This window comes from Dendrobates tinctorius, unplaced genomic scaffold (assembly GCF_039654945.1).
Source record: "Dendrobates tinctorius isolate UK_male_01 unplaced genomic scaffold, ASM3965494v1 ptg000009l, whole genome shotgun sequence".
NCBI classification, from domain to species: domain Eukaryota; kingdom Metazoa; phylum Chordata; class Amphibia; order Anura; family Dendrobatidae; genus Dendrobates; species Dendrobates tinctorius.
This window is the reverse complement of record NW_027361677.1, coordinates 5,714,992-5,740,072: the sequence shown is the minus strand read 5'-3', so window position 1 is coordinate 5,740,072 and position 25,081 is coordinate 5,714,992. Positions and strand designations below refer to the sequence as shown.

At 44.8% G+C, this 25,081-nt stretch overlaps 1 protein-coding gene across 1 annotated transcript in view; it reads right to left on the bottom strand.

The window, feature by feature from the left end:
• Positions 1–551: 551 nt before the first annotated feature.
• The window catches only part of LOC141096002 (polycystin-1-like protein 2), a 117,335-nt gene continuing 92,805 nt past the window's right edge, over positions 552–25,081 (bottom strand). Inside the window, exons 35-49 of the mRNA XM_073582337.1 lie at positions 22,710–22,933; positions 21,426–21,636; positions 19,006–19,234; positions 17,805–18,033; positions 17,609–17,705; positions 16,715–16,849; positions 15,805–15,990; positions 14,729–15,056; positions 12,083–12,216; positions 11,863–11,990; positions 11,422–11,582; positions 4,255–4,465; positions 2,345–2,446; positions 1,956–2,087; positions 552–1,381 (exon numbers count right to left, since the gene is read on the bottom strand). Of these exons, the coding sequence (XP_073438438.1) occupies positions 1,268–1,381; positions 1,956–2,087; positions 2,345–2,446; positions 4,255–4,465; positions 11,422–11,582; positions 11,863–11,990; positions 12,083–12,216; positions 14,729–15,056; positions 15,805–15,990; positions 16,715–16,849; positions 17,609–17,705; positions 17,805–18,033; positions 19,006–19,234; positions 21,426–21,636; positions 22,710–22,933 (2,621 nt within the window). The 3' untranslated portion in view covers positions 552–1,267. The remainder of the gene's footprint in view (positions 1,382–1,955; positions 2,088–2,344; positions 2,447–4,254; positions 4,466–11,421; positions 11,583–11,862; positions 11,991–12,082; positions 12,217–14,728; positions 15,057–15,804; positions 15,991–16,714; positions 16,850–17,608; positions 17,706–17,804; positions 18,034–19,005; positions 19,235–21,425; positions 21,637–22,709; positions 22,934–25,081) is intronic.

Genomic DNA, 25,081 nt, shown 5'->3' with positions numbered 1-25,081 from the left:
AAAATCACAGCAGGATCCAATTTGGATGAATTTCACCAGGGCAACTTATACCATGACCCCATGATGTGTAAGGCCCCGATGTGCCTGGTTGCACTAGTGACAATATCCCGGTAATGCTCCTGATGGGACAGTGGATGGTGTCCTGGAGATCTTCCAGATCTTCTTGCCCTCACGGAGTCTGTGTCTGAAGGTTTGGTCACAAAAGGGCCTCCCCAGCTGCTGTCCAAGGTCATTTTGCAGGGCTCTGGTGATTCCCACGGCCAGTTCAATGTCCTTCTACTCTCTCTGGCTCTCCTTATGTAACGACCTGTATCCTGACAGTGCAGAGACACAACAAACCTTCTTGTGATGGCTCATATGGATGTGCCATCATGGAGGAGCTGGACAACCTGTGCAACCCAAATAGCCGTCAGGTATCGTCTCATTACACCATTAGTGACAAAGGCACAATGCAAACCTAGAGGAAAATCAGTCCGGAAGGGAAAGGAGGACTTGTCTGTGGCCACCGCCTACATCGTCCATGCGCCATCCATGACTCACATTGCCATAAATAGGAGAAACTTTGTAGTTCACTTCTTTACTGATGATAAAAACTGACACACGGACCAAACACTGATGAAACTCTAATACTCTGATGACTCACGCAAAAAAAATGGTATGAATGAGAAAAACTCACTGACGTCTGAATGAGGCCCTATATGAAATGCTTCATATTTGATCAGTGTATATTGTGTCTTATACTATATGTATATACTGGTGTATTATCTGCATTGTTAGTAGACATTATTAATGTGCACATAGTCTTATGATAACATATCTCACATGGGAAATATTAATGGGGCACACTACGCTCTATTCATCTGGGTATTACTTAGTTTCACAAACAATGATTTTCACCTATCATGTGTGGATCCAAATCCCAGGACCTTCATTGATTACTAAAATCGGGGCCCCAAAATCCCAAACACACGGGACCTCCATTCAAGTGATCACTGAAGGTCCCAGAAATGGGTCATACATCTATCACCTATCTAAATGATGTTTATGGAATTATTTCTTCTGATAATCTACACTTGTCCCCTCATTATTATTTCTCCTGATAATCTGCACTCGTCCCCATTATTATTTCTCCTGATAATCTGCACTCGTCCCCCATTATTATTTCTCTTGATAATCGGCACTCGTCCCCCCCCATTATCAGTTCTACTGATAATCTGCATTTGTCCCCCATTATCAATTCTCCTGATAATCTGCACCCATCCCATTATCAGTTCTCCTGATAATCGTCACTCGTCCCCCCATTCTCCTTCTTATGCCGTAATCCAAGGAAGCTGCAAATTTTCATCAACATCAGATCAACAATTTCCTCCTCTTCTGATGCCTGTAAGAAAAGATGCATTTCTTTACAAACGCAAAGGATGATCCTACAGATAATAGTAAGAGAGCGAGGTCCGCCATGTTAATTACAGATGGCAGGATTTCACATTGATGGGGGGACGAGATCCATAGATTGGACAGTCAACAATGTCCTGATCAGAGTTATGTGAAGGCTGTGCACTTGTAGGGAGTCTGTTAGCACAAATTTTATGGGGTGGGCTGCACGGCGTCTGTCCCTGGTGTATTTTGTCATGCCTTCCCCATCCTGTACTTTCAGTCCAGGTATAAGCCTGAATTCAGACGTCTGTGTATCACAGTCCAAGTATGCATTGACGAGTCTACTGACCTTAAGATGACGCCTCTTATGCCAATGGAGCTGTGCAATTTAGGTCGGGCGACCCGCAGCCAGTCCATAAATCATGGTTCGTCCTTGGACCGTGACTTCGGAGGTCTGAATTCGGCCTTACTCATTAATACAGTTCCCCAAGTGTCCGCACGTCATGTATGATATCACATATATGTACGTATCCACTCTGCCATGGTGGTCCCTCGTGTAATCCCAGTCTACAATCACTTACCTGGTGGTTCTTTTGTTCTTCACTGAATGCCACCAGTATCACCGAAATGAAGAGATTCAGAACCACGAAAGTCATAAAAATAATACACGATCCAACCAGGAAAGAGCCCAAAATGGGATTATAATCCAGCACCTACGAATGGACAAACATCATATAATCAGCAGGAGCTTCTTCTGCATGGAAGCGCAGACTGAGCTTGAAACGTCTGACACTGGCGGTCTGAGACCCGTCTGTCCAGATTTGGAGACCCACGGGTGGCCAGTCCATATTCAGACCATAAAATGTCGGACGCTGCCGGCCTCTAATAATCCTGGACCAGTTACATTATCAATATATTTCTGCTGTTCAGCGCGCTACGTTCATGCCCACCGGCCGGATCCTCATCATACCTCCTCGTAGTTGAAGATTCCCAGCTGAAGGCTGACCATGGTCTTGGCTGAGTCGAACACGGTCTTGTAAGAATTCAGCTTCCATCCAAATATCAAGTTACACTGCGAGAGGGAAAATTATAGGGATTTCTCATCATTTTCCACATATACAGAGCTTTTAGAACAGTTACTTCACTGTATAATTGTGGTAATAGCAGTGATGGACGGAGGGCAGACCCTCTACTGCAATGTAAAAGGGGAAATCTGCATGGAAGCAAAAGTTGTAACGAGTGTGTCACGTCCTCCTGGGAGATCTGGGGTTAGGAAATCTTTACATACTGTGAATCGCAGGTCTTCCATTTAGCCAGTTCCCTATATTAAATGGCTTTTGCTTCCTTTGGTGCTGAAGAGGTTAACAACCCTTTCTATGCTGGTTAGGATCATGCAGCTCCATCTCACAGCTGCTCCTGACCTGGTCATTTCCTCTCCCTATAAAATCTGTCCAGATCTTCTCTTCCTCGCCAGTGAAAGTTTACTTCCCAGTGTGCTGAAGTTGGAGATCGTTGTTGCTGCTGGAGATTGTGGTTTGCTGTTTTTGAGTGTATTCTTTCCTCATTGTCCTTTTCCCATTTGGTTGGTACATTACTATCCTTCCCTTTATTCCTCTCTACCCTTGGTGAGTGTTTTTGTATGTAAGTTGCTTTCTGTTATCCCTGTCTGTATTACATGTTTATTCACTAGCAGTTCTGTCCCAGGCCTCCTGGGGGAGTGGACAGCTTAGAGTATAACACAGGGTATAACAGGAGAACAGTAAGGCTAGTGGCCAAAACCTCCTCACCTTTAGAGGTACCTTTGGAAATAGGGATAGTTAGGGCCCCAGTCCCTAATCTCGTATAGTCACAGTCTGAGAATAGTCATCAAAATGTAGAGAAAAACAAATGGTTCCTTAATCACCCTCCCTGGGTCCAGTGCTGAGTTTCTGCTGCTGCAACAGGATCTGTTACTGTCTGCATTGCTGAACTCACATTGACAGCGCTGCAGTAAGTCACTAAGCTTGAGTTGGCGTCCTGAGGCTCTGAGCTTACTGATTGGCTGCAGCGCTGTCAATGTGACTTCATCGCTGCAGACAAATAACAGACACCAGGAGCAGCAGTCGAGACTCAGCACTGGACCCAGGAAGGATAAGTATTGCTAAGTTTGCTTTTGGTTTTTTAAACAAACTGCAGACTGGTAAATTAGTTTTTTAACCTAAAAAAAACCTTTATATGAGTTTTACTATCTATGGTAAATATAAATGTATTAGTGGAAAAACCTTATATATGGTAAAAAATGACCCAGAAAATGCACGCTGTAAAAACTGAAGGCCAAAAAACCATGGTAGAATTGCAGTTTTTTTTTTTTTTAACATTTCACCTAAGGGTATATGCACACGCTGCAGATCCGCTTTGGATTTGGCTTCTGCGGATCCGCAGCAGTTCCGCAGACAGTGTACAGTACCATGTAAGTCTATGGGATTTACAATCCGCAGTGCACATGCTGCAGTTTTTTCACTGCGGAAAAGCTGCGGTTTTAAATCCGCAGAAAGAACTGACATGTCAATTCTTTCTGCAAATTCCGCTGCGGTTTGCCACCTATTCAATTGTCCAGGTGTCAAACCGCAGGGGAAAACCGCTGGCCAATCCGCAGGTAAAACCGCACGTCAATTTACCTGCAGTTTTACCTGCGGATCCGCATGGAAAAATCCGCTGGTGAATCCGCAGCGTGTGCACATAGCCTAAACCTGACTCTTGGAGGAAAAGGAAGAAAAATTAAAGTAGCAAAAAGAAAAAGGCTGCATCTTCAAGGGGTTAATATTTATTATTTGAACCCCCACCCCTTTAAATAGAAGGTATGAAGACAAGGCTAAATCAAAAGGTGACGGAAGTACTCACAGCAATGGAGTAGGCCAGAAACATTACAGCAATGACGGTAATAAATCCCGAGATGTCCCCCCAGGCTCTGCGCAGGGTCGCCGTGATCATGTTCAGTTTCGGGTTCAGTCTCAGGAGATGCCAGAGTTTAATGGTCGACAGCAGTACGAGGAAGGCAATGAGGTAGCCCAAGGCGGCATCGGCGGCTGCGGTTTCATTAAAGCTTACAAACCTAGAAGAAAAGGGCACAAAATGAAAACAATTGTAATATTTTATTACATGTCCAGTAGGATAATAATAGGTGCAATAAAAGCAAGAAAGTTATTAGTCAAGAGGGGAAAGTTTGCTTTGTATACTAAATGAGTAAAAAGGGAAAAAAACATATTTTTTCTGGGAATATTTGTGGGTACATATTTTGACCACTTTTTATTTATTATTATTTTTTGGGTGGTTGTTTTATTTTTTCTCAATACTTTTTAATGCTTTTTTTTTTCATTTTTAAAAAAGTTCCCTTAGGGGACTTGAACCTGTGATCCCCTGATACACTGCAATACTACAGTATTGTGAAAGAGACCATATCTTTTGGCAGCGACTAACTCCTCTCTCCTCCTTCAGGACACATGCAGTGTCAGTGCGCTTGCACAAACACAAGAGCTGAGTTCAGGCAGCGCTCGCTCCGGGCAAGTAAGAATTGCCTAACCCTAACCTTGGCCACACCGAGGGTGCACCAAAGCTTTCTCATTTGCATTTGAGCTAAAAGTTATTTTCTCGTTCGCCTTATTGGGGGACACAGAGACCATGGGTGTATGCTGCTGCTACTAGGAGGCTGACACTATGCACAAAAAAGGTTAGCTCCTCCTCCGCAGTGTACACCCCACCGACCGGCAGGAAGTTCCTCAGTTTAGCTTAGTGTCAGAAGGAGGTGGACACGGGTCTTTCATTAGACCCATATCTACCTCGATGTGCGTCGTTCCTTTTTAGGTTCCAGGAGGGATACAGTGTGAAGAGTCACAACTGTACTCCCACAAAGAGACTATGAGTACGGCGTGTACTGCCACCCCGTATCCTCTTAGTTCTCCGGGCGGACCACAGGCTCAGCACAGGTGTCGTGCCAGCGAAAACAGATGGTCCTTGCCCCCCGCCTCCCACCCACTCGCCCACCAGAGCCTGTCGGTTGGACGAGGCACGAATACGTAGAAGATGAGCAGACAGCGTGGGATACAGAAGGTACCTTTATTGGAGCACCGGAACATAAAGCCACAAGATGACCCGGGAGCGGCGCCAAGGTAGTGCCGCAGATTCTCGCACTGCTCGCGCCGTCCGACGGTCGCCGCATCCCTTTTTGGCCCCGGCGGCGGTGCGGGCCTTCTTCACCCCACTGCCGGTATTCTTGTGAGGGTTGCGTCTGGGAGCAGGGCTATGGCGGCGTCTCCTTTAGGGGCGGACGCGGCTGCGCCGCAGTTCTTCCGCGCTGCCCCGTGCTGACAGGCGGCCGCCGTTTCAAATTTAGTCCCCGGCTTCAGTTTGGGCCTTCGCGCCCGTCGCGGCCACGCCCCCTGTTCATTATCATAGGCCGGCTGCGCTCCCACCCGTTCCTAAGCCCTCCCACCGCCTCTCTAGTCTTGTGGCTGGGGAGGAGGCGGTTCTTCCCTCTGGTGCAGGCGGCTAGCTCCGCCTTTCTTCTTACACAGAGACCGCGCTTTTTGATTCCTCACATCAGGCTGCCGCCATCTTTGCAGCCTGACAGCCGGAGACTACAGCAGATGCCATCTTTCGGGGACACCGGACCGTGAGTAGTTCTGCAACTGCAGACTGACACCCTACCCTGCCTTGCTGTCCCCCAACCCTCCAGCACTTCCGCAGGTTTTTTTCGCATGCTCCTCTTGCAATCGCAAATTCCCCTCTGCCGGGACTGCAGCAATCCCGTTCAGCAGGATGCCGTCCAGGAGCCATCTACTGCGCCACGTGAAATCAAACCCCCCATTCCTGGCTGGGCCTCGTCCCTTTCACAATCTGTGGCAGACCTCACCAGGGTGTCTCAGTCCCTAGTTGGCCGTTCTTGATAAGTTGCTCCTGGACACTTCTGCAGGGTCCAGCAGGTCGCAAGACGTTCCATCTGAGCCAGCTAGCAGATGCCGCGAAAGGCCCAGGCAGGATCCACGGCTGGAATCCTCTCCTGGTCTCTCATCGGCACCTAGTCCTTCCCAGCAGTCGCCCTCCCGTGCCTCCTCACCCGAGTCAGGTGAAGCGTTCTCGGATATGTCCTCTGAAGGGATTTTAGAGCTGGATTCTGGCCAGGACGCGGACATGAAGGTTACGGTACAGAACCTCATTGTTGCGATTAACCACACCTTCGAAATATCTGACTCCCCTGCGAAATCCTCAGATCAGGAGGTTTCGTTCAGACGGGCAGAAACACCATCCAGGGTATTCGCCTTCCACTCTGAGTTTGGCAAGATCCTTGCCAGGGAAAGAGAAAATCCGTCCAGGCAATTTCAAAGAGGGAAGCGTCTCGGCGTGCTGTATCCGTTGGCTAAAGAGCTCACTGACAACTGGTCTGCTTCCCCATCGGTGGACGCACCCGTGTCCAGACTTTCTAATAACACGGTTCTCCCGCTTTCAGGTGTAGCGTCACTAAAGGATTCTAATGATAGAATTATAGAATCCTTGGCAAAGTCAGCATTCGCGGCGGCTGCAGCGGCGCTATGTCCAGTCTTTGCCTCATCTTGGGTGGCAAAGGCCATAGCCACTTGGGCAGAGGATCTCCGTAAGGGCATCCTAGATAAGGCCCAACCAGAGCAATTGACCGATCTGGCCAACCAGATTTCCCATGCAGGGGATTATCTGCTTTCTGCTTCCTTGGATGCAGCGTCTCGCGCTGTTCAGGCGTCAAGCAACGTTGTGGCAATCCGACGTACAATTTTGCTCAAGGCTTGGCAGGCAGACTTGTCTTCTAAAAAGTCTCTTACCAATCTGCCTTTTCAGGGAGTGCGTCTCTTTGGGTCCCAGCTGGACCAGATTATTAAGGACGCCACTGGAGGCACGAGTTCTCTCCTCCCTCAGTCCAAACCTCGCAGACCCCCGCCAAGGCGTCAGTTTCTGCCCTTTCGGGCTTACCGCCACTTCAATATGGCAGAGAACTTCTCTAACCAACAAAGACCACAGGTACGCCAGGATAGAAAGACGGTGTCCTTCAGACCCACTCCCTCCTGGCGATCTCACTCCTCCAAGGGCAGACCCTCCAGGTCCAGATCTGGACGGTCCACGTCAGCATGACTGTCAACGAACTCCCGAGGGTCCCTCCCAATTGGGAGGTCGACTCCGTTTCTTCAGGGATACCTGGCTGGCCTCAGTAGAGGACGCTTGGGTCAGGGAGCTTGTATCTTCAGGGTACAAGATAGAGTTCATTTCTCGTCCACGGGATCGCTTCTTCGAGTCCCGTCCTCCAAAAGATCCAGCCTTAGTTCCGGGGTTCTTGCATCCATCGCCTCTCTCCTCAGTTCTGGGGTGATTGTGCCCGTTCCCGAATCAGAACGTTTCACAGGGTTTTATTCAAACCTGTTCGTGGTGCCGAACAAAGGCGGGACAGTTCGCCCCATCTTGGACCTCAAATTACTCAACAGGAGAGCCCGACTGCGTCATTTCCGAATGGAGTTTCTTCGGTTAATCGCTTCCATGGAGACGCAGGAGTTCATGTGTTCAATAGACATTCAAGATGCCTATCTACATGTTTCCATATTCTCCGGGCATCAGAAATTCCTGCGATTCGCCAGGAACATTACCAATTTTGTGCACTGCCGTTCGGTCTTGCCACCGCACCCAGAGTATTTACAGAGATCATGGCGGCGTTGATGGCCTGGTGGAGAATCAGAGGTCTCATTCTTTTTCCGTACCTCGATGACATTCTGATCAAAGCTCCATCCTTTCGTCAAGCTCACCAAAGTCTTACCTGACCAATTTCGGGTGGCTCATCAACGAAAAGAAGTCCTGTCTTGTCCCGACACAACGTCTTGTGTTTCTGGGTCTATTGTTCGACACTCGTCCATCGAGGGTTTTTCTCCCTCAAGAGAAAATTGGCTCCCTGCAACGGGATGTACGATCGCGGCAGCTCATGAGACTTCCATCTCTCCGGACGACCATGAAAGTCGTGGGAAAGATGGTGGCGGCAACAGAGGCGGTCCCCTTTGCCCAATTTCACTCCAGACCTCTCCAACTCGCCATCCTATCCCGGTGGAACAGGTCTGTCCTTTCCCTGGATCACCCATTTCATCTTTCAAACCGTGTCAAGCAGTCCCTCAATTGGTGGCTGACGTCTCCTCTCATTTCCCTAGGACGGTCATTCCTCCCCTTTCACTGGCAGATTGTGACAACGGATGCCAGCCTCCTCGGCTGGGGGGGCAGTGTTCCGCAATCACACTGTTCAGGGTCGTTGGTCAACTCAGGAGTCAGCCCTGCCATTCAACATCCTCGAGATACGAGCGATTTATCTGTCTCTCGTTCACTGGGAGAGACTTCTCAGGGGACTGCCTATCCGGATTCAGACAGACAATGCCGTGGCGGTGGCATATGTCACACGCCAGGGAGGGACGCGGAGTGTCTCAGCCCTGGCAGAAATGTCCAAGATTCTTCATTGGGCAGAGGCTTCAGTCCCGGCAATATCTGCGGTACACATTCCCGGCGTGGACAATTGGACCGCCGATTTCTCAGCTGCGAGGATCTTGCGGCGGGAGAGTGGTCCCTACATCCGGAAGTATTTCTTCAGCTTGCCGTCGTGGGGAACCCCGGACGTAGATCTGCTAGCTTCTCGCCTCAACAGGAAAGTTCCACAGTTTGTATCCAGGGCTCGAGATCCTCTCGCGGTGGGCGCCGACGCTCTGGCCATTCCTTGGTCCCAGTTCGAGCTCCCCTACCGGTTTCCTCCCCTGCCTCTTCTTCCCAGGCTGCTGAAGAAAATCAAGGCGGAAGGAATTTCAGTCCTCCTCTTCGTCCCGAATTGGCCCAGTAGGGATTGGTTCGCGGACATCGCCAACCTTCTCGCGGACGCCCTCTGGAAGCTTCCAGACTGAGCAGATCTGCTGTCTCAAGGTCCGATTTGCCACCCCAATTCTCGGCCGCTCAATTTAACAGCGTGGCTGTTGAGGCCGAGGTTTTGCAACGATCAGGATTTTCCGATCGAGTTATTCATACCATGATCCGAGCCAGGAAGCCATCGTCTTCCAAGATTTATTGCCGTTCTTGGAAGAACTATTTCACTTGGTGCGAGATCAATGACATTCCGCCCATGTGTTTTTTCGCTCCCTTCTGACCTGGCGTTCCTTCAAGCGGGGCTGGATGCGGGTCTTGCCCTCAGCTCTTTAAAGGGTCAAGTGTTGGCGCTGTCCATTTACGTTGGCATCCCATCCTCAGGTTAAAAACTTCCGTCAAGGTGTGGCTCACACAGTTCCTCCGTACCGAGCGCCCGTAGATCCATGGGATCTTAATCTGGTTCTCGAGGTTCTGCAAGGTCCTTCCTTTAAACCTCTCAGGGATGTTTCCCTTTCTCTCCTTTCGTGGAAAGTAGCCTTTCTGGCAGCCATCACCTCCATCCGGCCCTCTCTTGCCGCTCTCTTGGTACTCTACCAGGACAAAGTAGTTCTGCGGCCTCCGCCCTCTTTCCTTCCTAAGGTGGTGTTCACTTTCCACCTGAATGAGGACATTGTTCTCCCGTCCTTTTGTCCGGGTCCAGCTCACCCTTGGGAGCAGTCCTTGAACAAGCTGGACTTGGTCAGGGCGATGAATGTCTACCTAACTAGGACGACTTCTTGCGGAAGACAGATTCTTTCTTCATCATTCCAGATGGGGCGCGGAAAGGTCACCCGGCCTCCAAAGCTACTATTGCTCGCTGGATCAGATTGGCAATTTTGGAGGCCTACCGGGTCAAACAACGAGTGGTCCCTCCGGGAATTAGAGCGCACTTTACCCGGGCAGTGGGTGCCTCCTAGGCGGTACGTCACAGAGCTTCCGTGCTGCAGCTTTGCGAAGCTACAACCTGGTCATCGGTTCACACGTTTGTGAAATTCTACAAGGTCCATACCTACGCTTCGGCGGATGCCAGCCTAGGTAGAAGGATCCTGCAGGCTGCGGTAGTGAGTCTGCTGGCCTGATGGAAGTTTGTTTTTCCCACCCCAGGGACTGCTTTGGGACGTCCCATGGTCTCCGTGTCCACCAATAAGGCGAACGAGAAAACAGGATTTTTGGGTTGCTTACCGTAAAATCTGTTTCTCGGAGCCTTCATTGGGGGACACAGCACCCTCCCATGTTCTACAACTCCTGTTATTATGTTGGTTGGTTTGAGTTGTCTGTTCTGTTTTCAATCTATTCTGTTACTTCTCCTACTGCTTTCTCACTAACTGAGGAACTTCCTGCTGGTCGGTGGGGTGTACACTGCGGAGGAGGAGCTAACCTTTTTTGCGCATAGTGTCAGCCTCCTAGTGGCAGCAGCGTACACCCATGGTCTCTGTGTCCCCCAATGAAGGCTCCGAGAAACAGATTTTACGGTAAGCAACCCAAAAATCCTGTTTTTTCAGGCCACTAAAATGTACAGTTCTAGTATGATTTTTTTTTTTTATAAAACCCCTACATTAGTGTACATCTAGCTTAATACAATCACTGTCGGACTGGTTTGGCAAAAGCCCACCAGTAACATTGATTCTTTGGGCCCACTATGCAAAAATAACCTGACTCTAGTACACAAATTTACTTTTGCTTCTATGTGATATTAAATTGGCTAGCTTATTTAATAAATAATTATATGACACCTTTTTCTGCAAATTGTGAATCAAGTGTAATAGCACTACATATTATCATTCCTTAACAGGGGCGGCCTACCGGAGGATTCCCCTGTTCCCCCGTGGGCCAGTCCGAGCCTGAATATACATTTTAGGGGTGAAAAACTTTTTTGCTGCAATCCACTGTTCTATTTTTTCCTTTATTGCCTCATTTGCTAGTTAAAATTGGATTAAACAAGTCGCTTCTTTCTTGCTACAGAGCAGGTTCAATGTACATTCTCCGAACCGCTGGTCACTAATGCCAAGAAATAATCCACGCTGACTAGTCTGCTGGGAAACAACGCGCACCGGTCGCACTTTCTCTACAAAGCATTTCATGTAATGTGCAGGATGGATCATAGGGAAGACATGTCTGACTTACTCATCCTTGTGGTCCTGGTAGTAGTTGATTTCTCGGTTTCCAAGGATGGTTCTTTTCACAAAGACGGATAAGGCGCTCCAACTGATTAGAATTATCGCCAACTCCAGCAGGTTCCATTTACTCTGAAAATATCCCCACCTTAGCGTCTTCAGAAGTTTCACCTGTAATCAGTGTACAACATAATGATACCTATAATGTACTGGTACTTATCAAAAATTCTCATTCTCTCCTCTTTGTGCTATTGATTCTCTACCAGGCCTTTATCTCCTATGCAAGCCTATATGTCGCTACGGTAACAGACTACAAAGAAATCCTGTGTTGTCAGATCCTGCAGTCATACTTCGTGTCATCCGTCCATTACTTCTTGCTAACCTAAAAGAAGACTACTAAGCAAAATGCAAGGAAACTAAGAGAAATTATGGTATGCCCAGACTTCAATACCTGTAGCACCATGTAGTAAATGACAAACAGAAAATATAGAACTTCAGCCGCCACAACAAAGATATGTAAGCCATCGGTATATGGATACAAGCGGATGCTCTGCAGATTGGCGCGAGTCAGGAAGGTGCCTGAAAGACAAGGAAAAGAAGGAGACCATGCTCTGATTCACTTTCCATAATCGCTAATCAATAGTTTACAAATTTATTATTGAAGTCCCCACCTAACGCATTTGTCTCGAACATCAGCCGGACGAGGCAGAAGAGGTTAACGTTGGCGTTGTAGATGGTGAACTCCACAAAGACTGCCCGGGAGTAAGTGTCTAGCCAGACATTGTCAAAGAGGTACTGCAGAGTCCTGCAAGAGATAAGGATTAAAATATTAATATCCAGTGCAGTCTATATATGAAGGGTTAATATGCGGGAGTGGTGAAGTGTATATATGAAGGGTTAATATTTGGCAGTGGTGCAGTCTATGAAGGGTTAAAATGCGGCAGTGGTGCAGTCTATATATGGTGAATTAGTATGTGGCAGTAGTGCAGTCTATATATGAAGGGTTAATATCTGCAGTGGTGCAGTCTATATATGAAAGGTTAATATGCGGCAGTGGTGCAGTATATATATGAAGGGTTAATATCTGGGAGTGGTGCAGTCTATATATGAAGGGTTAATATCTGGCAGTGGTGCAGTCTATATAAAGGGTTAATATCTGGCAGTGGTGCAGTCTATACATGAAGGGTTAATATCGGGCAGTGGTGCAGTCTATATATGATGAATTAGTATGTGACAGTGGTGCAGTCTATATATGATAAATTAGAATGTGGCAGTGGTGCAGTCTATATATGGTGGATTAATATGTGGCAGTGATGCAGTCTGTATTTGGTGGATTAGTATGTGGCATTGGTGTAGTCTATATATGATGGATTAGTATGTGGCAGTGGTGCAGTCTACATATAGTGCATTAGTATGTGGTAGTGGTGCAGTCTACATATGATGGATTAGTATGTGGCAGAGGTGCAGTCTATATATGGCAGATTACTATGTGACAGTGGTGCAGTCTATATATGGTAGATTACTATGTGGCAGTGGTGCAGTCTATATATGGCAGATTACTATGTGACAGTGGTGCAGTCTATATATGGTAGATTACTATGTGGCAGTGGTGCAGTCTATATATGGCAGATTACTATGTGGCAGTGGTGCAGTCTATATATGGTCGATTAGTATGTGGCAGTGGTGCAGTCTGTATTTGGTGGATTACTATGTGGCAGTGATGCAGTCTGTATTTGGTGGATTACCATGTAGCAGTGGTGCAGTCTATATATGGTGGATTACTATGTGGCAGTGGTGCAGTCTATATACGGTTGATTACTACGTGGCAGTGGTGCAGTCTGTATTTGGTGGATTACTATGTGGCAGTGGCGCAGTCTGTATTTGGTGGATTACTATGTGGCAGTGGCGCAATCTATATACGGTTGATTACTACATGGCAGTGGTGCAGTCTGTATTTGGTGGATTACTATGTGGCAGTGATGCAGTCTGTATTTGGTGGATTAGTATGTGGCATTGGTGCAGTCTATATATGAAGGGTTAATATCTGCCAGTGGTGCAGTCTATATAAAGGGTTAATATCTGGCAGTGGTGCAGTCTATACATGAAGGGTTAATATCGGGCAGTGGTGCAGTCTATATATGATGAATTAGTATGTGACAGTGGTGCAGTCTATATATGATAAATTAGAATGTGGCAGTGGTGCAGTCTATATATGGTGGATTAATATGTGGCAGTGATGCAGTCTGTATTTGGTGGATTAGTATGTGGCATTGGTGTAGTCTATATATGATGGATTAGTATGTGGCAGTGGTGCAGTCTACATATAGTGCATTAGTATGTGGTAGTGGTGCAGTCTACATATGATGGATTAGTATGTGGCAGTGGTGCAGTCTATATATGGCAGATTACTATGTGACAGTGGTGCAGTCAATATATGGTAGATTACTATGTGGCAGTGGTGCAGTCTATATATGGCAGATTACTATGTGACAGTGGTGCAGTCTATATATGGTAGATTACTATGTGGCAGTGGTGCAGTCTATATATGGCAGATTACTATGTGGCAGTGGTGCAGTCTATATATGGTCGATTAGTATGTGGCAGTGGTGCAGTCTGTATTTGGTGGATTACTATGTGGCAGTGATGCAGTCTGTATTTGGTGGATTACCATGTAGCAGTGGTGCAGTCTATATATGGTGGATTACTATGTGGCAGTGGTGCAGTCTATATACGGTTGATTACTACGTGGCAGTGGTGCAGTCTGTATTTGGTGGATTACTATGTGGCAGTGGCGCAGTCTGTATTTGGTGGATTACTATGTGGCAGTGGCGCAATCTATATACGGTTGATTACTACGTGGCAGTGGTGCAGTCTGTATTTGGTGGATTACTATGTGGCAGTGGTGCAGTCTGTATTTGGTGGATTACTATGTGGCAGTGGTGCAGTCTGTATTTGGTGGATTACTATGTGGCAGTGGCGCAATCTATATACGGTTGATTACTATGTGGCAGTGGTGCAGTCTGTATTTGGTGGATTACTATGTGGCAGTGGCGCAATCTATATACGGTTGATTACTACGTGGCAGTGGTGCAGTCTGTATTTGGTGGATTACTATGTGGCAGTGGCGCAGTCTGTATTTGGTGGATTACTATGTGGCAGTGGCGCAATCTATATACGGTTGATTACTACGTGGCAGTGGTGCAGTCTGTATTTGGTGGATTACTATGTGGCAGTGGTGCAGTCTGTATTTGGTGGATTACTATGTGGCAGTGGCGCAGTTTTGTGCCAGATGATGGATGAGTTGCGCATGAACTTACTGAGACGCAGCAGCTCGATCTCCTCCTAGATCCACCACGTAGCCTCCTCCGCGGTATGTGGCCACTCGACCCCATGTTGGGTGACTTCTCAGTTTGGCCTGGCTCCTGTAGATCCACGCAGAGTTGGAGTCAGACGCATTGGTGATCGCGGAGATATTCCACCGCTCGCCGTACTGCTCCATGTCTTCTGCATCCAGAGTATAAGGAGCCCGGCAGTCTCCAATGCTGGTCTGTAGAGCTGGAGCTACAGGGCAGGAATCCTTCTTGACTCGAACTTGTCGGATTCTTGCGCTGCCAACAAGTTTTGAGTTGCCGTCTGTTATGAAGCCTGTTTTATAGCGAAAAAAAAAATTAGTTCATGTTTACAAGTTCTAAGTTATCACACGGGGCCGGATATCCGGACCTCCATTCATAAGCTTAAAAGTTTGTGCAACGACACTCCATTCATATCTCTGGGAAGGTGATAGTGGATGTACTTGCTGTTTCTCCATCATACTGTATACATGAAGAAGACGTACAAGTAGATGGATATTGGAAAGAATTTTTAAATGCCCTTTAGAGCATATTAAAGGGGTTGTCCGGCCTTAGGCTACAAGTCTGCAGTCAGTCTGCAGTCAGTCCATGTGACTACACACTAGTGAATCCACTGCGCCCTAGGAGGATTCCCCAGCATCTGGACCGGGCAGTCATGGCACCGCAAATATGCGATTTACATACTTCCGTCCACATTCAGACTAGACGTGTCCAATATACTTGCATTGAGCAAAGCCGGGTATGTTTAGTCGGCATGTGACCATATATATGCAAATCAAGCGCCCAGGACCGGAGAATCCTCACAATGCACACTGCGCAAGCTGTGAGGATTCACAACTCTGCAGTCACAAGTCTGCAGTCACCCTAAGGCTGGACAATCCCTTTAACTCACAATGCAGGTTAAATCCAATCATGATCCTCCCAAGTGACCACCTTTTAGAGAACAACCTAAAACTCCAGGAAATGTGCAGCACTGTCATAAAAATCAGCTAAAGAAAATGGTTTCAAGAGACCAAACCCTTCTAATAATGAATCCTACCGACCTGGAAACGAGCCATATAAATTGTTGCGGAAGGTGGTGTTGGCCCAGGTAAAGAAATCTTGGTAACTACAAACTTTCTCCAGTCCATCAGTGAAGCTGCTCTCAATGTGCTTATTGAGGTGGTAAGAGTTTGGATCTCTCTGGCCGTACGCAACGAGAAGAAGCATCCAGAGAAATCCCAAGTACGCTGCGAGACAAAAGTCAGAAGCTGATTAATTCGGATTCATTTTGTCTCATTATAGAGCTACATTCACACACCTGTTTCTGATTTTATATACGACTTTTTTTCCACATCCATTTTTTCAAAATTAGCATTGAGTTCAAAGGAAGAGATACATAGATCCTTCATATATAGGGAGGTGCGAATGGTTCCGTTAATAGTTCATGGGTCGGTGTGTTATCCGGTTTATGGATGAGAAAAACAGATGTGTAAATGTTGTTGAAACCAAACACTTTTCCATTTTCAGTTTTTGCATGTTTTCAGAAAATTTTGCACGAGCCTAAAGGTCTCCATACACATTAGACGTTTGGCCGACAGCCATCATTCTCATACACAGCAGCGCTCGTTTGGCAGACATGCCCAATCAACATCTTCCCTGATGATCAGACGGCCTGCACACCCAAAAATGTCAGCAGATCCCCTTGATATTGGCGGCTTCAGATGACATTAGTCTGATATGTAAGGAGACCTTAAGGCCAGGTTCACACTAATCTTCTGCTCTACGCTAAGCGATGCATTGTAATTTCCATTCAATCATTATCTTTCTTTTTATGTGGACAGTGGTCTACTACGTTTTTGTGTCCACCTAAAAAAATATGGACTCCGATGGAACAGAGACCAAATTCTAGCAATCTTCTACCAGTGTCTTAGGTGACACTTAGGGCCATCCTGGAGCGTGGCGGACGCTTACCTAATATTTCCCGTATTAAAGCAAACACCTTTTGCTCCTTTATATACATATTCTTCATTCTTGAGACGTCGGTAGGAGGAGGAGGCTGGTATATGTTACTGTCTCTGTGGGATTCTAGGAAAAAGTTTGGATCTCCTGCGGGAATATTAATTATCTAGATCAATAATGTATAGGTAAAACTTCTTCCTTTCATTGACATCTAAAGTAAAAAAGTGAAAGTTAGATCTTGTAAAAGCTCTACATTATTTGTAAGGATCCGAACATGTGGTCACTTCTTCGCTTTACTAGGTAGCGTTTATGGCAACTTGTCACTAGACTTTCCTAGCAAAAGTTTAACCAGAGTATTGTATATGAAATGTAAACTTTGCCCCTGAGGAATCCACAAAGTCTCCTAACATTTCACTTAAAGGGGTATTCCCAGAATTTGAACTCATCCCCTTATCTTATGACTGCTGGGAGTCCTAGTGATTCCCAGAACGGCTGGAAATAGCTGAGCAACAGACACTGAATGGAGCGGATGTTGAGCATGTGCAATTCCACTCCTTTCAAGATGGAGCTCCTCAAAGCCCATTTTTCAGGGTCTTGAGCCCCGTTCTCTGAAGCTCTGGGTTCTCAGGGTCAGCCCCTTAGTGATTAAGTTATCACTCTTGACATCTAATGATCGTTAATGTGGTCCAGCTGTAACTCATGACAGCAAAAGGAGCAGCCCAAAAAAACAGAAATGGACCACTTTTATGTGACCCGAAAATGTGTGAAAAGTGAAATACAGCAAAAAAAAGTTTCACCTTTTCACACTTTTTCAGGCCAAATGCAGGTCGCACAAAGTCCCTATGATGGGCTTTGTCAGATCCCCTTTCCTTCAATAGGACAATACTATTGGGGTTCTCTTGGTACCTGGTGTTGACAGATCGCCGTTGATGGTGGCTTCTTCTTCATCTTCTGGTTCTACTTTCTTTAAAACTAGGGCAAAAAATGCTGCAAACCCAAGTACCTGTAAAAATATTGGGTAGACATAATATGACCATGTTCAAGGAGACACCAACTACCCCCTTCTAGTACGTAGCTTCAAAGCATGAACTTTCCACCACACCTTTAACGGCTGCGTGATGAAGAGACTCTCGAAAAATGAGATGGCCATTGAAATGAGCCACTTGATGGAACTGTCCTTGCCGTAATGTAAGCCGTATAGCATCGTGAAGAATCCAGACACGCCACTAGTTCCCAGTACGAGGAACCATCCAATGAAGACAAACCACCAGGGCAAACCTTTGGTAACATTCTTCTTCTTCTCCTCGGAGAGACTCCCAATGGAAGAACATCTATAAAACATGAAGCCGGAAGAAGTGGTCAATGAGTGGAAAATGGCAAAATGTGTGAGGGTGATCAATGAGTGGAACAGGCTGCCACTAGAAGTGGTGAGTTCTCCTTCAATGGAAGTCTTCAAACAGAGGCTGGACAGACATCTGTCTGAGATCGTTTAATGAATCCTGCATTGAGCACGGGGTTGGACACGATGACCTTCCAACTCTACCATTCTAGGATTCTATGGTCATCTATTGCTGGCTGCAGAATGAGTAAACTGATAATTTGTCAGTGAGCTCGGTCTGATAAGGTATTTTGTAACTTTTTTATCTGTCTTTTTCTGAGTTTCTCAGCTGATTTTTGACTATAGACCACATTAAAGTTGAATGTACAGGGAAACATATAGCCTGTAAAAGCCAAACGATGCAACATTTTTTAATGAAGCCCAAATGCCAAAAATAATTTTTAGCTAAAATTCATGCCCTTAACAAAAAAAAACAAAACATTGCAATGATGGATGAGCCCCTCAAGACTCTTTTAAATGCAAGAAGTGAGTAAACGCTTTTTTGTTGCCTTATCTAAGCTTTTGTGCCTTTTTTCAATGGCAAAATTGACAGGAGGGTAACTGATCCTTCCTCTAAATCATTGATGGATTAAATCTGTCCTTAAAGGGTTTGGGCCAAGTTGTGAAGTTTTCCCGTATCAATAAGCTAGGGGATAAGTTTCCAATTGCTGGGGTTCTGGTTGCAGAGACCCCCACTGATCACCAGAGTGGGGCTTGAGTACAGTGCTTGGGGATTGGTGAAGGTCCCAGTGGTTGGACTCCCAGCGATTGAGAATTGGGCAAATCCTTTAACAATCTCCGATCAACTTCCTATAACATTAATTGACGCTCTTTAAGGGGAATTTATCTGAACCCTCAGATTCGGTAGGTTGTATAGCCCCAAATTTGCCAATCCGGTCCTGAATTGGGTGAATCTAGATCTCACATTTCGCTCGCAGACCCAGAAGCATAGAATTGGTTTTCCAAGACTTCCTTCATGTGCCGGACTTGGGAAACCGCCTGGATGTAACTTTGTGGATTCGGAAACTCAGCAGGTCCCAGTAGCTCCAGCTTCTTCTCTATGTGCTCCAACTGCAGGTAGAGGTACCGGTGGTGATCTCCTCTAGGGTGTCGCTTCCCGAGTCCTTTTTCTGACGTGGGACTTCTCATTTCATCTAAAAGATATAAAGTACGGGTTGCAAATCCCAAGCTTGCATCAGATGCAGTAAAACAAATTGGCCACATACTGCTCATCACTGGTCACCACGATGGCTCTGCAGACGGGACAATTTACCATCTACAATATCATATCAAGATTATTCAAAGCAATCATAAATCAGACAAAGGTCTATATACTATATTTAAGTTACTGGTACACATCTACACATTAAAAATACAATGTAAACATTGATTACAAAAAACAATGAACGCAATGGGAGGTGGATGGGAGACACTAGAAAGTATAAATAAGAAAGCAATACAAACGGTAGCCACAAGATGGCAGAATACTACCAAAGAGTGATGATACAGACGTGGTCAAAATTGTTGGTACCCCTCGTTTAATTATAGAAAAACCCACAATGGTGACAGAAATAACTTGAATCTGACAAAACTAATAATAAATCAAAAATCTATGAAAATGAACAAATGAAAGTCAGATGTTGCTTTTCAGCCATGCTTCCACAGAATTTAATAAAAAATAAAACTCATGAAATAGGCCTGGACAGAAATTATGGTTCCCTTAACTTAATATTTTGTTGCACAACCTTTTGAGGCAATCACTGCAATCAAACGATTCCTATAACTGTCAATGAGACTTCTGCACCTCTCGACAGGTATCTTGGCCCACTCCTCAAGAGAAAACTGCTCCAGTTGTCTTGTGCTTGAAGGTTGCCATTTCCAAATGCATGTTTCAGCTCTTTCCAAAGATGCTCAATAGGATTTTGGTCAGGGCTCATAGAAGGCCACTTCAGAATAGTCCAATGTTTTCCTCTTAGCCATTCTTAAGTGGTTTTAGCTGTGTGTTTTGGGTCATTATTCTGTTGCAAGACCCATGACCTGCGACTGAGACCAAGCTTTCTGACACTGGGCAGCACAATTCTCTCTAGAATCCCTATGATAGTCTTGAGATTTCATTGTACCCTGCACAGGTGCTAGACACCCTGTGCCAGATGCAGCAAAGCAGCCCCAGAACATAACAGAGCCTCCTCCATGTTTCACAGTAGGGACAGTGTTCTTTTCTTGATATGCTTCATTTTTCTGTCTATGAACATAGAGCTGATGTGCCTTGCCAAAAAGTTACATTTTTGTCTCATATGTCCATAGGACATTCTCCCAGAAGCTTGTCAACATGTTGTTTAGCAAATTCCAGTCTGACTTTTTAATGTTTTTTTTCAACAATGGTGTCCTCCTTGGTCATCTCCCATGAAGTCCACTTTGGCTCATACAACGACGGATGGTGCGATCTGACACTGATGTTCCTTGAGCTTGAAGTTCATCTTTAATCTGTTTAGAAGTTTTTCTGGGTTCTTTTGTTACCATTCGTATTATCCGTCTCTTTGATTTGTCATCAATTTTCCTCCTGTGGCCACGTCCAGGGAGGTTGGCTACAGTCCCATGGAGCTTACATTTCTGAATAATATGTGTAACTGTAGTCACAGGAACAAGCTGCTTGGAGATGGTCTTATAAATTTTACCTTTACCATGTTTGTCTATAATTCTCTTTCTAATCTCCTGTGACAACTCTTCCCTTCGCTTCCTCTGGTCCATGTAGAGTGTGATACACACCATATCACCAAACATTACAGTGAGTATCTGTAGCCCTCTATACAGGTCCACTCACTGATTCCATGATTGCAGACACCTGTGATGCTAATTAGTGGACACACCTTGATTTAACATGTCCCTTTTTGTTAAATTATTTTCAGGGGTACCATCATTTCTGTCCAGGCCTATTTCATAAGTTTTATTTTTAAGTTTTATTTTTTTTTTACGGTAATTCTGTGGAAGCATGGTTGAAAAGCAATGTCTGACTTTCATTTGTTCATTTTCATAGATTTTTGATTTATTATTACGTTTGTCAGATTCAAGTTATTTCTGTGACCATTGCAGGTTTTTCTGTCACTAAAAGAGGGGCACCAACAATTTTGACCACGTGTGTAAATATATAAGCGCATAATTAAATTAATTACAATGCAATTCTACGACTTAGGTTCAGTATATAGAGATTTGGTGCACAAACATAAAATCAACAGTATAAGATAAAGATGTATTATAATCGGACATACCCCAAAAGACAATAATAGAATATATCATCACATCAGCCTCCACCTAAGACCCCAACACGCGTTTCGACTATCAACTTACCATCTAGGTCTACAGAGCCCAAGCTGAGGGTCAGCGATCTCTCCACCTTCTTACTATCAGCATAAAAGTCTTGCCCTATTCTGTTCTGCTTCAGAATGATGTCTTCTACTAGAGATAAGAGGTTATTGATATCCGCACACTTCCCAACATCTATACTGGGTAATGGGGTCTTCTGAGCTTTAAAGAGGGTGTTCGCAATTCTTCTAATGTCCTGTGAGGCGCAGAGATGAAGGCGGTAGTATTTGCTATGTGACGGTACGTTTTGAGATACAGAAGAATAATCACTTTCGTACATAGATTTTTGTTTTGAAAACTTACTAGTCAAAAGGAAAGACTGGAAAAAAAAATATTTGGATGGCATCTGGAATGTGCCAAAATGATCCATACGATACAACGTTACTGCATCTTGGCCTTTTTTTGGGAAAAAGGTGCACAACTCTCCACAGGAGTGGGGTACAAATCTATAAACTGGAACACACTGATACGTACCTCCACAAGAGTTATTCTACAACTTTAGGACTAGGTGTTCTCTTTTACACTCTGTGGACGACACTCTGATATTTCCCTGATTATATGATACTTTCCTACTACTGGTGCTACCATCAAGTCAGCCTTGTCCACCAAATGAAAGCACTCTTCTTCTGCCACTTCGCTGTTATCCCTGATTGGATGATCGTACATGATATTCTTTACGTTAAAGAGGACCTGTCTCCAGGTCAAACTTGGCCAGTTCTTAGCCTTAACTTATTTTCCTTGTTCCCCTGAGTACGTCGCTGTTTTTATTTTTTAAATCTGCCATACAGTTCCAGAGATATGGGTCTAATGCTATCATTTATAGTGCTCACAGGATCCTCAGGGGCGTGTCTTTAGGCTGCTCTGCATTATTACCCTGTAAACCACGCCCCTTTGTATCTGACCATAAAAATGACGATATCTCTGGAACCGTATGGAGGATTATCAAAAAACAAAAACTGGAATACTCAGGGGAGCAACGAGAATAAAATCAAAGCAAAAACTGGCCACTTCTGACCTGGTGACAGTTCCCCTTTATTATGAGAAAACCTTACCCTATACAGGTAATTTGAGCATGCAAGACTGCAGACGCCCCGACGTACCTGGGACCAATCCCTACATACAATCTACAGAAGCCTGATCTGCTCAATCCATAAGACAATGATAAAAGAGAAAATCACCCTAAAATACTTTATACATCAAGAACCAAACAGATGAATGGTTTACTACAAAGCTGTAATATAATGGCGGCCAAAATAGGAATGACCGTACCTTCAAAACAGCGGCTGAGGAAAGAGCGGAGCTGGAAACTGTTGGTGAAGAAGGTTTCTTTTTGGCAGGAGGTGTACAATCTTTCTGTGTTTTCTTAGAAGACTCAATTGTTGGTTTAGGACGCACATTTCTGAAGATCTGGACAATCAGGAGGTTGATGGGGAACATCAATAGGGAGCTCTCAAATCCAATCATCACCTCCTGCCAGGTGAATTCAATCTTACCTGAGAGTACAGATAACGATATGCTGTGTAATTAGTAATAGTAACACGTGACTTCTTCTTCCAAGTATATATACAGTTTTTTCCATTACTTACTTTAATGTACAATTTTTCCTTAACAAATTTTAAGGACTTTTATTTTATTTTTTGCATGGAAAGTTATAAAACTTTGCAAATCACTCCATTCCAGTATATTTGCTGCCTTCAGCTGCATTGCTATCAGATCGTACTCATTAGGCTGTGTTCACACACAGCGTTTTTTTAGCGTTTTTTACCCCGGTTTTCACTATAAAACCGCTAAAAATAAGCTGCACAGTCATTTCTATGCACTTTGCACTTTTTGTGCACATTGATGCGTTTTTTACCGCGAAAAAACCGCATCACGGTAAAAAACGCAGCATGCACATTAATTTTGCGGATTTTTCAGCAGTTTAGGCTTCTCCCATGCTTTTAGAAACCGCTGCGGAAAAAAACGCATCAAAAACGCATCAAAACCAAAATTTTCTGCAACGTGTGCACTTAGCCTTAGGAGTACAGCTGATGGTGGTGGCCCATCACTGCCATCATCTGTACTCCAAATGAGTAAAATCTGATATCGCCACTTACAATTTTTATTCAGAAATCAGGAATGAAGACAAATCCACTAATAAATTAATTTGCAAAGTTTTATAACATTTTGCAAATTTTTATAAGTTTCCATGTCAGACAAAATTATAAAAAAAAATTAAAGCTTAGTTATTCTTTATTTGTTAGGCCAATTTCTTGAGAGGCAAAGTGACGGAAAAAAAACGCAGTGATTCTGACATTTCAAAATATTGTTTGTTTCGGCTTTATATCTTATTAGATTGGACAGTTGCGCATGAGGCCATATTAAATATTAACTGGGGGTAGGACTTATATATAACCAACCTAAATAAGTCCTAGGACTTATGAGTGCTACCCCCATTTTCCAAAAAGTAAATAAATAAAAAGTAAATGTTTAATACTGCAACATACATAACTGTCCAAAATAACAAAATATCATGTTGAAACTGCAAAACAAACTACATGTCATGGGGATACCGCTACAGAGATGGGCCAGAAGATAGCGGCATCTGGTTACCTGAACTTTGGCACTGGTTAAAATTACTTCACCATCTTATTAAACGATGCAGTTTTTTTTCATTTGCTGGCAGTGCAAGGGTTAATCTGTTCAGTTGAAGCTCCTGGAGCTTCCCTACCTAGATTGTCTCAGCTGTTCAGTGTTGGGCATTCCCCTCTGCTATATATATGCTCGCCACTGGAACTTGGGAATTGCCAGTGTCAGTTCTTACTGCCTGATTAGGAGTTGGAGGTGTAGTTCGTGGTTGGAGTTGGTGTTTGGAGATTTGTTCAGGAGATTCTTACTTGGAGTTTGGAGTTTTGTGTGCACATCCTCATCCTCTCCTATTTGGTTTCTCCTTCCTATATCTCCCCTGTGTTCCTGTCTGTTGTTTGGTGTGTGTATTTTGTATGATTGTAATTTTCATTTATCCCTGTCTGTCTTGTCTTGTTTGGTTAGTGTTATCCTATATGCTTCGGTCTCATTCCTCCATGGGTGGGGGAGGGAACAGATAAGGGTTAATATAGGACTATAGCAAGGCACGTGAACCCAGCATCTCCACTTTCAGGAGTAATCTGGGGAACAGGGATAGACTAGGACACCCCTAGTTTGAGGGATTGGGTAGGCGGCCACAGTCCCTACTCACGCCGTGACACTATAAATATATTTATTTATTATTTTTTTTAGTTCTCATATAGTTTTTTTTTTGTTTTTTTTTAAGATTTTGTTTTATTATTCCCCTAGAGAACCTGAACATGAGATCACTTGTACAATACACTGCAACACAGTAATATAGCAATGTATCATATAATTACTGATCTCTGTGATGTTGAAGGTGCGTCCGCATAGGACATAACTGTTCCACCAATCTCATCCATGTGCTGCAGATTTTTTTTTTCTGCATGGAAGTTGACCTATAGAGCAGATTTTAAAATACACATCAGGTCGGTTTCTGTTTCTCAGCGGATTTCACCACTTCCAATGTAGAAGGCTGGAATACATAGAGATCTGTACCAAAATGCACATGTTACTCATGCAAACTTTGCAGTAGATCTCACCATAAATTTGGG